Raw genomic sequence first — 16404 nt, forward strand, 5'->3', positions numbered from 1 at the left:
ACTAAGAGTTGCAAGGAAGAAGGGGAAAACAAGACAAAACAAAGTTTAGATAGCAGTTACTGGTTGAGCAACCTTCACCTGTAAATCCGAAACCTGAAATGCTCTGGAATTCAATTTTTTTGAGCAACAACTTACCAACACCAAATTTGAGATCTAGGAGCATTTGATTTCAGACTGTAGATGTCCAACTGAGAAAGCATATGAAACATGCAAGAGCTGAGTAGCCACACCAATCCCAAGACTGTGGACAAGACATTCAGCCTGCCCTTGTATTAACTTCATGATGATAAAAACTGTAAAAGGGTCTGAAACCCAAGCAGGGCAGCTGAAGCTCTACCAAGGGCTGTTTTTGGAGCAGATATTTTAAAAATGCTGTAAACATTTTTTTTGAGCAGAATATTGCTCTGCAGCCCAGACTGCATACAAACTCACAGCACTCCCTACTGTCTCAGCCTACAAAAGTCATCAACTTTTAAAATATGTCTTCATAGTATCGTTTATCAATAAATAAAGTTCCAAAACTCCTTAAAAACTTAAAATATGCATTAAGACATTTTTGCTATTAGTTGCTTTTAGTTAAACAAGTATTTAATTCTTATAAAAGCATAAAACAGAATTCTATCCAATATAAGGATAGACAAGATTCTTATTTTAAAGCCTAAGCAATTTATTTATTCATCTAAATACTAACAATGAGATAATTCAATTGATTTTTCAGAGTCACTAGCAGGTCTGAAGAGACAGTGGCAGGTAATCGTATACACATGGTGACAAGAGCCCATCACTCACACGGTACAGGACACCGTGGTTTCCAACTGCACCCTGGTTTATTCCACACAATCAACAGAACTGTCACGGAAGGAGAACTAACTGCCTTTCAGACAGACACAGAATGAATAAGGTTAAAATATTTGTCCAAGGTCAGATGGCTATGAAATAGCAAAGAAGAGATCAAGATGTCCTGACTACTGATGAGCAGTTTCAAGTTTATCATCTAGCCTTGCTCATGCACACACACACACACACACACAAAATCAACAAACACACACACACTCACTTAGTGCTTAGCTTCATATTCAAGTCAAAGATTACATCAAAACTACCATGTCTGTCATTTTGTACTCCTACTAAAAGTGTGACAGTCCAAAAAATTACAAAAGAATAATTTCAAATTGATATAAAGGTTTTAGAGTTTGGTCAGGAAATCCTAAAAGCACCGCCAGTTTCCCATATATTAAAGAAAGATCAATTTTCTTCACATTTATAAATCCAGATGCCTTTAATAAAATGAGTGTGGTGACTTCTAATAACATATGAAACTTATTTAGGCCAAATTTCCTTTCTTCATAAAGAAAGTAGAATATCTATAGGCATACACTAGGTAACATCTATAGCATACATGTTTGCATGTGCTGGCATAAGCACATCATAAAGTATTAAAGAATTCAGAGCTCTTTTTCAGTGGGGTGTTAAATTCCAGATCCCACTTCCCCTGCTTCAAGAGCAGGTGCTATTAATAAAATAACCAGTGCGTGTGCTGAGGAAAAGGGAGGAGAAGGCCCCACTCTCAGTGAAGACTTACTGTTGGGGGGAACCTGGCCTACCAGGTATCTTCTGGGATGTAAGCGGTACAGCAACTGCAGATCAATTTTGGCAAGAAAGTTTTAGAGTATTTGCTAAATCATGCAGCTCCCAATATTCACCTCAACTGAACGTGATTTTAACTTGGTGCTGAGTTAAATGAATAAATACTACCTGAAAACACGCAGTTTTTAAACACTGAATTTTACAAAGAAATTATCAAATTCAAGTCAACAGATTTAAAGTTTCATATTTTTTTCAAAGTTAGTAAATAGTTCTTCAGTTGTTGTCTTAAGTAAATTCACAGAAGCTAAGAATTCAAATAAAAATAGTATCTAGGTTAGTATGTTGGCCCTTAGCAACCAATAATTTGAAAAGTATTACAGATAATCCTAAATATATAAAAAAATACTTAAAATATGAAAAAATTAAAAGTTAGCATAGCAACTGACCAGAGAGAAGGTCATATAATCAAAACATCAAAATCATGTCCCTGGTCTTATGGTGTGTATAGCTCAGATCAGGTTGTCTCCATTGCTTTCAAAACTAAATGGGGAGGTCAAGCTAAAAAATATCAATCCTCTTTCAAGCATAGAGAGTATAAACTCTAAGAACTGGAGTTCAAATTCACACCATACTATCTTAGTAAGCAACACTGAGCCCACTATAGTGGATAAGGAGGTGAGGACCCCTAGCTATAGTGACCCCTGCTGGTAGTTGTCAGAAATAACCTAGGAGGGGTATTTCAACAAAGTTATAGTGGGTTTACTGAGAAATCTAAGGTATTTTATTCCTAATAAAAATTGTATGTTGTCATGTAGTGATGGCCCACACCTTTAATCCCAGTACTAGGGAGGCAGAAACAGACAGATCTCTCTGAGTTCGAGGCCAGAGCTAGTTCCAGGACAGGCACACAGAGAAACTGTCTCAAAAAACAAAAACAAAATAAAAAAATAAAATTGCATGTTATGGTTTTCTCTCTGGCAATAGCCCTGGTTTAGTTTAAGAAAAACATGTTTCAGAAATATTTTTAAGGTGTTCCTTACAGAGACTGCCTTTTTTTTTTAATTTATTAAAAAGTTGGATTGAGATATCTGTTACTTTTTAAGTTAGCACAGAGAATACTACTACTTTATTCTAGTCAGTTTTTCTCTAATGGAAATAAATGCCCCTCTTTCAACATAAAGGACAGAATCTTAAATTCTTATTGAAAACAACCAAAGACAAGCAGAGTCTGCGCTATTAAGCTTGTTCCGGTAAGCTATCAGAGTTGTTTCTGGACTAACAAGAATAGTTAAGATGCTGTATCTGACATGTAGTACATCCTCAACTTTAACTCTTGTGGGAACTTATTTTCTAGGAAAGTCTTAAGGAATCACCCTAGATCTACTGAGCAAATGTGGAGACTGCATTGACACAACACTTAGGGATCACCCACAAACCCTTCCTTCCTAGCCCCTCAGAGGGCAGGCAAAGAGGACAATTTCTCACCTAGAAAAGATCCCATGAAAGCTGAGGGAAGCATCCCACTGCCAGCTGAGGTTGCCTAGTTCTCCCCCTCCGAGCACTAAGAAAAGCCTACATGTAGCGCCAGCTTTGCTACTGTGAACACCACACCTTCCTTTCCCAAAGACGCTCACCCACCTTACAGCCTGCAATTTTGAAAACGACTTGAGTAAAAACACTGAAGAACTGCAAGTGTGAAATGAGCATCTAGAACCTGACCAATCATAACGCATGCACTGTTTTAGTCTACTATCCCCTGCTAGCAACTGAAATTCAGAATCACAAACTGAGCAAACATGATTTTCTGAGCTTTTTTCTGTCTGCAAACACTATTACAAAAGGAGAACAAGATACAGTACCTACTGTTGGCATGCGGTTCCTACTCAGTAAACTGATAAGGTCAATGATTCTTAGCATTAAAAAACTATTAGCCTGTACATGTGCATTGTAAGGCATGAAATACGTGGGTCTCCAAATAATGTAATACTACAAACTGCATTCTGAGCCGTGCTTCACACTGAGGAGCAATGCTAGATTTTTAAATCAAAGTAGGCAAGTTTTCTATTCTAGTCTAAGGATTTGTCTGTAGAGCTGATCATTACTAAGTATGCAGAACTCCAGTCTAAAAAGGCACTTTCTCACTGATCTGCTCTATAGCCACACGGTGGCACTACCTGTCATTCGTATCTCTATTCCAAATGTATACTCAGTACAGTGAATTGCACTAGTCATCAGCTGGGTATCTAAGATTCTTAAAACTGTTTACTCAGGGGCAAGTTTTGCTGCTTTATGCAAGGAAGGAAAGGAGTTTACCCTGCTTTCCAAAAGCACAAGTAGATCTTCTGTTTCATTTTCCAAAAGGAGTACATCCAACTATAAAAAACTGCACCAGACTGCATCAGTTACTCATATTCAAACTGAATGGCTCCACTATGATAGCACTATGAACAGGATTTTTGTAGATTTACACATCAGTTCTCAATGATGACACCAAAGGCACTGTCAGTTGAGTATGCAGTGTGGGAAAATGGAAAGCATAAAAGACCTGAGTTATATTATAACACTTGCTGATGAGTCCACTGCCCTGGAGTCTAGGAAGTGTGGCATTAGCCAGCACAGGGGAACATGACCCTTCTGAGAGCTTATGTCAAGGAAATATACAAACCCAAAATCCTTTTTCAACTTTAATAATTATTTTTTTTAATCTGATTTGAGCTGACAGAAGATGCAATAAAAAAGCACAGCCAATCCTGAGCTGCTCAATCTTTCGAGAGGAAAGCAAGCATGACCAGAAACACTCTTGCCTGCCGTCTTTATGGCACAGCTGAACATGCCCAAGTGTTTCCATCCACTACTTTACCCTTCGCACCAAGTGCCTTGTCACTAAGCTGAGCATGTCCTACACCTACCCATCTTCCCGCCTAAACAACTTTCAACTACCCATGCTCAAAATGTGCACGCCTCTGACGTGCATTCCCCTATGTAATACATGGGTCTCTTACATAAGATCTGCATGTTTCCTTTGCTGGAGAAGCCATCACTTTGGGAAGAACCTCTCTGTTCTCTCTTCCTGTTGAGGCTAATACAACACTCTCCACTCATTTAAACAAAGAAAAATTAGTTTGGCATTCATGTTTCTCTTGTTATGAAAAACACAGGCAATACTGATTAACGCCAAATACAATGTTCCAAACATGACCTAGAGAAGATAGGGACTAAATTTTGAATAAAGCACGAGCTACATTCTGGGAGCTTGTTTTGTTTTTTGTTTTAAATCAAATTGATATATATTTTGAAATTATTGCTTTATTTTTTAATTAGTCAACTTCCAACTACTTTCTTTAAACTAAAAAAAAATAAAAAGCTAGCTCTCCCCATTCTTCTAGTTACTAACTCAAAAGCAAAGGCACACGGCTCTGTAAAAGCCTTCTTACTAAGTACATTTCCTTTATGACTGTGCATCCTCGATCTTTAAGTGGCAGAAGACTTAGCAACACCCTCAGAACACACTTGAACTTCACTTCCTCATTCTTAGTTATCATTTTAGTAGAACACATATTTACTCTAAAAAAGTTCCATGGTAATGCTTCTTAAACATCACCCGCCATGTCATAGCACTAGGAAGTATGACATAATACTCTGTACTCTAGCTGGCTACGCGTGGCATGAAGCAGAGTCTAGGTGAGTTTTGAACTCCTGTATAAAAATGTCAGCTGTTAACACTGACATTGTTGTGGCACCCAAGTGACCTGCCACACGTCCAAACATGTTCATGCCAGGACCATGTCAACCACCACAAAAAAGCCTCTAACAATTGTTAACAATTATAAAAGTTATCCTTATCTATTGCTAAATTGGGTGATCGTACCTCTTGAAAATGGAAAACACCACATAGAATGAGTAGCTCAGAATGTAAAATTAAATAAAATAAAGAGCACAAGAAATGCTCTGTGTGTGTATATGTGTCTAATATTTTCCTTATTTTAAGTTCTTTAAAACATTAGCATTTGCTGGGAATACAGACTGGTGATAGACTGTTTGCCAGCATGCTCAAAGCAAGACTTGAATTCCCAGTACCACACACTTCAAAAAAAAGAGGCCAGGCCTGAGAGGTAAGCACGAGGATCAAGAGCTCACGGCCTGCCTGGGCTACAGTGAGCACTAGTCTTCCTCAGCAGCTTAGTGGTAGCCCACTTAAAATAAATAGGTTTTTAAAGGGCAAGGAATACAGTTCAATGGTAGAGAGCACTTGCCTACATTCACAAGACCCTGGGTATGAACAGCCCCCAGCACAACAAAACAGAACAGACACTCCAGTGGTTGTCTTGGATTGTGGGAAGGTGAGACAGTTGGCCTCTTTGCCTTTCACTATCTTATAGTCCAACAGGTGGTGTGGAAGAATTGTCTGTATTCTGTCAATTATGTTTTAAATAAACGCTGATTGGCCAATAGCCAGGCAAGAAGTATAGGCGGGACACCAGACAGGAAGTAGAGGCAGGTCAAGGAGAACAGGAGAATTCTGGGAAGAAGGAAGTTCCCTCTGCAGTCCTGACCCAACCACAGAAGAAGCAAGATGCGACTGCCCTGCTGAATAAGGTACTGAGCCACATGGCTAACACAGATAAGAATACTGGGCTATATAAGTTATAAGAGTTAATAAGCCTGAGCTGATGGGCCAATCAGTTTATAACTAATGTAGACCTCTGTGTGATTTCTTTGGCACTTAATGACTGCAGGATTCAGGCAGGACAGAAAACTCAGACAACAAACAGGAATATGAATAATTGGCTAGGTATTTCCTTGCCTTTATCAGAGTCTCCCTCCAGTTTTCTTTGAATACTAAGAAGTGGATCTATACAGGTCATATCCAAAAGTCCCCTTCCAGGACCAGGTGTGGTATCCCAGTTTTTAATGCCAGCATTTAGGAGGTCAAGGCAAGTGGATTTCTCTGGAGTTTGAGGCCAGTCTGATCTACATAGCAAGTTCCAGGCTTGCCGAAGAGACACAGTGAGACTCTGCAGCAAAACAAAACAAAAACAATTCTGCTTGCATATACATAATGGGGACTATTACAGAGCTCAATGTGTCTAGAAAAAGCAAGAAGGGGGGGAATATACTGCCTGACTCTCCTTACTGCTGAAAAAGGTTGAAACAAGGAATGACACATAAACTACTGCCGTCCAAACGATGAATAAAATTAGATATTCCCACACAAAAACATAGAATGAAATAAAAAAATTATTTGGCATGAGCTAGTCTTTTTTTAAAAAAAGGAAAAATGATAATGTCTCTCTTTTTAGGAAGGCAGGAATTGTGGAGTGTTTTTTTTTTTAAGATTACAAAGAAGTATACATTAACTATATTACTCAAACACTGGCTAAAATATTATGAAGCCAAGTAGCACCTCCAGCACATCCTATGTATTAAAAACATTTGTTTACATTTGAAACTTCTAAGTTTGGGAGTTACTGATATTCAGTCATTACCTCTAATTTCTTCTTTATCTTTCTTTTGGGGAGCAGGGTTAAGACAGGCTCTATCTCCATAGCCGTGGCTGTCCTGGAACTCACTACATAGAACAGGTCATGAGCTCACAGACATCTGCCTGTCTCTGCCTCCTGAATGCTCACATCAAAGGTGTGCACCACCAAAATCTGACTACTTCTAACTTCAACAAAATGTCTTATTTAAGTTAAATATCATTTCAATTTATCACAAAATACATTATTCCAAAATAACTTACAAAATACAACATTCAACCCAAAGCAGAAACAATCAAAGCCATGAATCTAAGCACCTATCTTACATTGGCCCCAAATCAACAGGCATCTTTGAACAAAAGATAGGTGTGAGAGCAATGTAACTACTGAACGAAGTAAGCACACTTAAAGGGGTAATTTCCCATGTAAAACTCGGAAAAAATTACAAACATAACACAACTAAATATAAAGAGTACTTAAAACATCACAATTATGCAGAATTTTAAAAGTATAACTGCAAATATCGTGTACTTTTTTTTATTACCTGCTTTGCAATTTCTCTTAAACAGGCTACTCCTTGTTCAAAATTAGGGAAAGCTACCGAGCCATACTTTTGGTATTCAGGGATTGGTCTGATTTTTATTGTAGCTTCTGTTATTACACCAAGAGTTCCTGAAAAAGAAGGGGAACAATCCAATATCACATGACAATTTTCTAAAGCCATATTTAAATCTATTTAATCAACTGATTCTGTTGTTTCATTCTATTACCCGTGTTAAAACTATTTAATTCTTTGACTCGGGGAATAATAGCTAATCAGGTATTTAATTAAGCAAACTTTATAATTTCAAAAATGATTTTAGACTTCTTTTTTAATGTACAAGTATTTTAAAACATTTCAAGATTTCTCTAAGAAAATTAGTTTTAAATTTTTTTTAAAAAAGAATAGAGTAATATTACATCTCATACACACTGACAAAGGTGTACTCTGATGCGTCTATGTTTACTTTTAAAAAATTCCTGGAGCATAAAGAAATTAACTTTCTTAAAACTTTAAGATGAGTGAAGGATTGCCTTGTCTCCTCAGATTTAATACATAGAAAAACAAAGGCATTCCTGAGAAGCTCTTGTAAGAGAGAAACAGAAAGTATGACACATGAGAAAACCACCAGTAAGACAGTCTTTACTGCTTGGAACAGGGAGGGATTAAACTTAAAGAAAAATAATAAACTAAATATAAGCATTTATATCAAAATATTTAAAGAAATTACTAAAAAATAATGTTCACAACCAATGTTTTCAAGCCTGTGGTTTCATATGTACAAATAGTGAAATTAATAACAGCATTAGCAAATTTTTTAATGATTACTTTAGAAAGTATAAAGAGGGATGTGAATGAAACTGAATAACTCGGTTATAACACTGGAAATAAAAGTTCAAGAAATGTTTGGCATCCCTAGAATGGCCAAGATGTAACACAGGGTTAAAGACACATCTGAGTCCATACAGTATAAATCATATTAAGTAGATTATTATATATTCATTTTATATATGTTACTTCTGTTTTATTTTAAAATGAGTCTCTTATAACTTATATGATCATAAAAATCTCTGTAAGTTTGCCCAATTAACATTTTAATATAAAACAAATATAAAATTTAAAATATAAGTAATAATTTCAACAATAAAATTCACCCATTTAAAACCCTAGAAGCCCTCAAAACAACATGATGGCTATTGTCATCCTCTTGGCTACCCTACCATAAATACATGGTAAGACCCTACTGCTGAAGACACAATACCCTGGTTCCATCGGGCAAACACAGAAGTTATACTGGAACTGTCCTGGAAGCTTCCTCCCTACCCACTACCTTCTGTAGTACTGGACCCTGCGTGCTACAGTACCAACCTGCCAGGCAAGGAGGATCCAGGGTGTAATTGTGGCATCGCCATTAGGGAGACAAAGAACTGTTTTCTGATTGCATCTGAAGCCTGATCCACAGGAGTATGATTATCCTAGTACTGTAACACTGGGTCAAAGTCTATGGCTGGGGAGGGCATAGACCCTGTATGTGTGCAGAGGGGCTGGCGGGGGTATTCCTGTTGTTTTCCTACAACAGTGACAACAGTAAACTACCTTCTAAATAGTTATGTTTATACCTATAGATTAGTGCAGCTCTCAAGATCAGAGAGGCCTCTTTTTGCAGTGAACTTCAGTCTGTGCAACACGGCTAACATGCTGAGAGTAAGAGACTGTGGAGTACTCAGGGAACACTGTGGAAAAGCCAGAGGATGGAGTGGAGTGCTGTCAAATGCTGTTATCTGGACATGGTGTGGTTGCTGTGCTCATCAACTCAGAGCAGCTATGCTTACCTGCACAAAGTCAAGCCAGTCAATAATTCCAGCATAGAGGGACAGGTGCTCATAAGGATCTACACTAGCCGATGATGCTACAGGAGAGGAGATGTGGCCACTGATAGGTGTCCTCAGTATACTCACATGTATGCACAATCATTACTATAAACTAAATTTAAACCATTTTAATGCCCCCAAACTGTACCAATTAAACAGCCATGATCCATTTCTATACCCACACCCTAGCCAACTATTCATAAATATATTCTGCCTTTATTCATATGCATATTCCAGATACTTTATATAAAAGGAATTTCATAGTATGTGGCTTTGTGGATTTTTTTTTATTTGCTATGGTTTCAAGGTTCACATTTTACATTGGTTACCATTATAATCAATGAACTACTAAAAACTCTGAGAGATGAGATATGTAAAAACTGCAATGAAAAATTCACTTAAAGAAGCTGCCCATAACATGTGATCTGGCAAAAACAAGAATAACAAACTTGAAGACAGTCATTGTGACATGCTGTGCTATAGAAAGAATAGAAAAAACAAAGAAATAACTAAGCCTCAGAGAGACATGAAAAACCATTAATTGCATTACTAGATAAATAATGAAAGTACTATAAGAGCAGGGGACACAGCATAGGACAGAAAAAATATATAAAAAATAGCTGAAAATTTCCTAACAGTATCTTATACATCAAATGAGTTCAATAAATTACAAGTAGGATCAACACAAAAATATCGGTAAACAGATGATGAAAAAAGATTCAAAGTCAAAGACAAGTAAAAAATCTTGAAAACAACATGAAAAAAATAAACAAGGTAAATCTTATAAAATGTACAACTGACTCATCAGCAGAAATGATAGAAGCTAGAAAACAGTGAAGTAACAGATCCAAAAAGCACAAGGAAAAAAGTCTGTCAACTACAAGTCATGTATCACATTCAAAATATGAAGACAAACACATTCTCAGATAAACAAAATCTGGCACTTTGTTGCTAAAGACCAGGCTAGGAATAAATTCTAAAAGTTTTTCAAGTTGAAAGATGATGACCTCAAACACCAGAAATTCAAGTTAATACCAGTAAACAAAACAAACAGAAATCACAACAGAGCACACCAGTTAAAGAAGTTACAAAATATAAGGGGAAAAAAGAAAAAAAAAAAATCCTTAAGGCAACATACTATTGAGAGTCCTTTTATATTAAATGCCCAGAATATACAAACCAATATAGGCAGAAAATATAGATTAATACTTGGGTAGAGTGTGGTTATGATCATAAAGGCCTACACAATTACAAAAGACAATGTAGATGCTTACTTCTTATACACCGCTGAAAAATCAATGCTATAAAACAATACCATTATAACATACACTGTGCTTGAACCTACAGCAGCACAAAGCTGAGTGGAAACAATGGTCTGTGAAGGGGCAGGTGACCACATGTAGTCATAGGAACACTCACAGGAGAACCAGACATGCTAAGTAACAAAAGCTCTAGGTTATACTTGCTCTCCTTTCTTCTAGCAGCTTCAGTATACCTATACTGTTGGACTTATAAGAGCTATAGTATAACAAAAATACCATAAAAGAAAGTTTAAAAGGACAGAGTTATGTAGGAATGCTAAATCTCTGTGTTATAACATATTAGTATCAAGTTGATTCTGCTTAAGTAAGCCGTAGACTTTAAGTCAAAGAGCAACCACTAAGAAACAACTAAAATATGTATGGAAAAGAAGAAACAAAAGGGAAAAGGGAATTAAAATCAGAGGAAAAGCACTTGCTAAATGTAAAGGAAAGCAAAAGAAGGGGGGAGTGGACTGCGTATCTACCTGTGGCAATGACATAATGGACTAAGCAACCAGCCAACAAGACTTTCAAAGTGACTGGAACATACTGTCACTGCCAGAGACACATTTTAGATTCAGTAATACACCTAGGCTCAAGAATGGCAAAGGTATACCATGCAAACATGGTACTAATGCCAGACAGAACAGACTTTAAACAGAATGTTACTACACAGAGAACATTTTGTAATGATAAATCATTGGAAAGACACACAATTATAAAAAGACAGCACTAAGAACATGAAGATATATGAAGGAAAACTGACACAAATGAAATGGATAATGAGTTATTGGAGATCTCAATACCCCCTCTTTCAATATGACTTAAGAACTGAGCAAAGAGAAGACTGACCAACACTATAAGTGAATTTGACCTAACAGACTAGAACATACAATTCAACAACAGTAGAAAATAGTAGAATGTAAATTCATTTCAGGTACACACAGAACATTCTCCAGGACAGATCACAAACTAGACTATAAACAAACTTGAACAGATTTCCAAAGACTGAAATAATATAAACTATATTCCCATTATGGTGACTATAAACTATGCCCCATGGCGCATGTATTTGAACACCCAGTCTCTACTTGTGGAGGTGCTGTTTTAGGAGGAACCTTTAGGAGGAGGTCCTCACTGGAAGACATATGTCATGGGGGACTGGCAGTGGAGTTATAAAATGATTCCATTTCTGCTCAAGCCTTCTACTTCTCGATCTGTGGAGAAACCACCAAGAAGCCTCATGTCCTGATACCAGGACTGCCAGCCATTCCCATCACTGCCTTCCCCGCTGTGACCAATACAAATCATTCCTCTGTCAAGTGGCTTTGTGTTTAGTATTTAGTCAAATAGCTAGAAAAGAATCTAAGACAGCAAACTGGCATCAGGAACGGGGTCCTTGTTATAATATACTTGACCACGAAGTTCTTGGGCTTTTGGACGTAGTTTGTGAGAAGAATATGGAAGAGTCTGAAGTGGTAGCTGATAGGAATCCTAGAATGCCATAAACAAAAATGAATGGGAGATTCTGGTAGGTGTTTGGAAGACCATACTGCTGGTAAAAATGTGGACAGTAAGGGCTGGGCTCATGAGATTTCAAAAAGAAGGAACTGTTCTACTAGCCTCTCCCTTAAGATATACTCCTCATCAATATCTCCTTCCTAGATTCTGGCTTTCAGAGACTCCAAGTTAAGCAAAACAAATATGATGTAAGGTTAAATCTAACTTTATTCTTTTATATAGAATTGCAAGGAACCAAGAATTTTTTTAAAAGGAGAACTCACATATTAGCTTTAATATATACTTTTTAATTAAAAATATATATAAATATGTGGGGTATACAACTAAAGATAATGATTCCCTCTCTGCCAGAATCTATCAATATCCATTAGTTCAGAAGCAAGGACAGAGCCCCATGAGTCCTCCTACCCTTGTCAATGATGACTTGATTGACGACAGGGCCAGTCTTGTACAAGTCCAGAGCTACTGAGATCATGACCGCAATAACTGTTATGCCTAAAAGATGGCATTTCACAGTCTTTCTTCCTATCCTATGACTCCTACATTTGGTTTGATTAAATTTATTTTTGACAATTTCACAAATGTATATAATGCAAACTGATTATTCTCACCCTCTCTACTCTCTCTTATCTGATATTTTAAAAGTGGTACTTAGGAAAATGGAGATTTGAAGAGAAAATCCAAGAGACAGATGGTTTCATCATTACAAGTTATCAAACACTTAAGCGAGTCACACCAATTCTTCATGAATTCTCAAAAAGTAACTATTACATTATTCTAAGACCATCAAACAAAACTAAATATGAAGTAATTTAAGGTCTAACGTCATCACAAGAAAAAATTACAGGTATGAAAAGTATGTCTATGAAAGCAATCACTATCATAATCCAAGCTGACTTCATTAAGAAATTAAAATTGTATAATCTATTTCGGGTAGCTGATCACAGAGGTCCCAAAAGCCTCCAAAATCATAAAGTTCTTTACAGCCCTGTTGGTTACCCACTAGAACTAGAAGATAAGACTACGCTGAAGATACTGCACACCTTGGTTGTAAGACACCGAGGAAGCAAGCAGGAACTCTCTAAGTGCTAGGGGAAGAGGCATCACTGTCTAATCCAGCTGTGAACCCTATGAACTACACAAACATACTATTAGGAAAGATGTGCCCACCTGTCGATGGTAGCATGACTGCTATGAAATCACCTGATTCTGAATCTGTCTTCTCCTTTTCTCCCTGGGCAGAGCCTATAACTTCAACATTTGAAGGCTACCAAAAAAAAAAAAAAAAAAAAAAAAAAAAAAAAAGACCAAAAGCACTGCAACCTTCAAATTACCTCTAAGCAAAGAAAAAGATTCATTGAGACCTCCTATAGTTCCAAACACTACAGGTTTGTGAGGGTGAAAAGGAGTGAAGAGTTGCTTAAACAATCTATCACTCAAGAAAGACCTGAGGGGAGCAGGTACAGTGGCTAATAATGCTAATCCCAGCATTCGGGAAACTGAGTCAAGAGGATCACCAATTTAAGACCAGTCAGACCTACATAGTAAATGCCAGAGCAGCCTAAGCTAAAGAGTAAGACCTTGCCAAAATAAAATGAAAGGAAAGAAGAAGGAAGAAGGAAGGGAGGGAGGGAGGGAGGGAGGGAGGGAGGGAGGGAGGGAGGGAGGGAGGGAGGGAGGGAGGGAGGGGAGACAAAAAAACACCAAAGCAGATTTTTAAAATATCAGTGGGGTGATAGAGGGAGAAGAGAGAAAAGTAGAGCAATCAGTGACTAAAGAAAGTACATACATCTCAAAGTTGTTTTAATTTGCATTTCTCTGATCGCTAAGGAGGTTGAGCATGACCTTAAGTATCTTTTGGCCATTTGAACTTCTTCTGTTGAGAATTCTCTGTTCAGTTCAGTGCCCCATTTTTTAATTGGGTTAATTATCATTTTAACGTCTAGTTTCTTGAGTTCTTTATATATTTTGGAGATCAGACCTTTGTCTGTTGCGGGGTTGGTGAAGATCTTCTCCCAGTCAGAAGATCATGGGATGTACTCACTCATAATTGGTTTCTACCTATGGATAGGGGGCCTCTGAGTCTATAATATGTGGTCCTAAAGAAGCTAAACAAGAGGGCAAACCCAAGGAAAAACATATAGTTATCCTCCTGGCTATGGGAAGTAGACAAGAGTGCCGGGCAAAAAATTGGAATCTTGGGGGTAGGGTGGGATGGGGGTAAGGGGAGATGGAGAAAGAAAAGTGTGAAGGAGAGGATGAGGGGAACTTGGGGAAATGGGATGATTGGGGATATAGGAAGGTTGGATAGGAGAGCAGGGAAACTCATATCTTAGTTAAGGGAACCACCTAAGGGTTGGCAAGAGACTTGAACTTGGTGTGGCTACCAGATGCCCAGGGCAATGTCCCCAGTTAGTTCCTTGGGCACCTGAGGATAGGGAACCTGAAATGATCCTATCCTATAGCCATACTGATGAATATCTTACATATCACCATAGAACCTTCATCTAGCGATGGATGGAGATAGAGACAGAGACCCACACTGGAGCACCGGACTGAGCAAGGTCCTAATGAGGAGCAGAAGGAGGGAGAACATGTACAACGAAGTCAGGACCACGAGGGGTGCACCCACCCACTGAGTCAGTCGGACCGATCTATGGGGAGCTCACCAAGGCCAGCTGGACTGTGACTGAAAAAGCATGGGATAAAATTGGACTCTCTGAACATGGCGGACAATGAGAGCTGACAAGAGGCCAAGGACAATGGCACGGGGTGTTGATCCTACTTCAGGTTCTGGCTTTGTGGGAGCTTAGACAGTTTGGATGTTCAACTTCCTAGATCTGGATGGAGGGGGGAGGACCTTGGACTTTCCACAGGGCAGGGAACCCTGACTGCTCCTGGGACTGGAGAGGGAGAAGAGGAGTGGGGGGAAGGGGAAGAGGGGCGGGAGGATGGGGAGGGAAATGGGAGGCGGGGAGGAGGCGGAAAATTTTTTTTTCAATAAGAAAGAAAGAAAGAAAGAAAGAAAGAAAGAAAGAAAGAAAGAAAGAAAGAAAGAAAGAAAGAAAGAAAGAAAGAACATATAAAATGACACCCAGAGAACCTCCATACAACAATAATGCCAAAATACTATCTATAAAGGACTATAGTCCTGGCTATAAAGAAGTTTGTAAAATGCTAAGAACCAAGCCGGGCATGTGACACACCCCTTCAATCCCAGCACCAGGAGACAAAGACAAATGGGTCTCTGTGAGTTTGAGGCCAGACTGGTCTACATAGCAAGTTCCAGGACAGCCAGAGTACATAATAAAAAGACTTTGCCTCAAAAATAAATAATTAAATAAGTGAAGATGTTGGTAAGAAACAAGAAAGGTACTGGAAAAGCAAGGGGAATGTACAAAATACACACACACGGCAAGGGGAGTATTCACACACAAAAACGTACCACATCCACCTACCTACAACCTATCACACACACACATGCGCGTGTGCACACACAAAGAGCTAACACCACCACCATCATAAATAGCCAACCTATCATCATACTTGATATTATCTCTACCATGTCATTAAGAAACATAGTTATTTGTTCCTTCTTTGCTGCCACTATCAAAGATCAGAACTTGTGCCTGAATACCTTAATTATAATTGTTCTTTTGAAGGAAGCAGGCAAAAGCACCTTGTCCTAAGCACAGCCATTTTGACTTCAGACTCCAGTTTACCTGTAGGGTAGAACAAAGTTCGGGTTCCCAAATTTTAGGGGAGTTGAGAACTTTCCAATAGCTGACCAACCTCATTAGTCAACAGAAATAATCTGTTATGGCCCTTAGTCTAAAATATTATGGCTGTTCCTAAAAACAGACAGAACAAATAAGTCTGACTGGCTAAAGAGATTGCATTCTGTGTTGGTTGACAATGGTGAGACACATAGGGAAAGTCCCTACTCTTTGACTTCTGCTTCCTGAGAACTGTAACTGTAACATGGCAACAAATGTTTCAGCTTTTGTACTCATAAACCTGGCTTCTGCCCCTGCTAGGGCTGCCAGGAGAAGCCAGGCTCTGAGTCCTTGTCCTGCAGCCCTGACATCAGTGACTCTGCTGTG

At 38.2% G+C, this 16404-nt stretch overlaps 1 protein-coding gene across 2 annotated transcripts in view; it reads right to left on the reverse strand.

Annotated features, from left to right (window-relative positions):
- Agps (alkylglycerone phosphate synthase) overlaps positions 1 to 16404 on the reverse strand; it is a 101330-nt gene that overhangs the window by 44015 nt on the left and 40911 nt on the right. For both annotated transcript variants that reach the window (XM_057754936.1, XM_057754937.1), the window contains exon 11: positions 7612 to 7739. In XM_057754936.1, coding sequence (XP_057610919.1) covers positions 7612 to 7739 — 128 coding nt within the window. The remainder of the gene's footprint in view (positions 1 to 7611; positions 7740 to 16404) is intronic.

Source organism: Chionomys nivalis, chromosome 22 (assembly GCF_950005125.1).
Source record: "Chionomys nivalis chromosome 22, mChiNiv1.1, whole genome shotgun sequence".
Lineage (NCBI taxonomy): Eukaryota > Metazoa > Chordata > Mammalia > Rodentia > Cricetidae > Chionomys > Chionomys nivalis.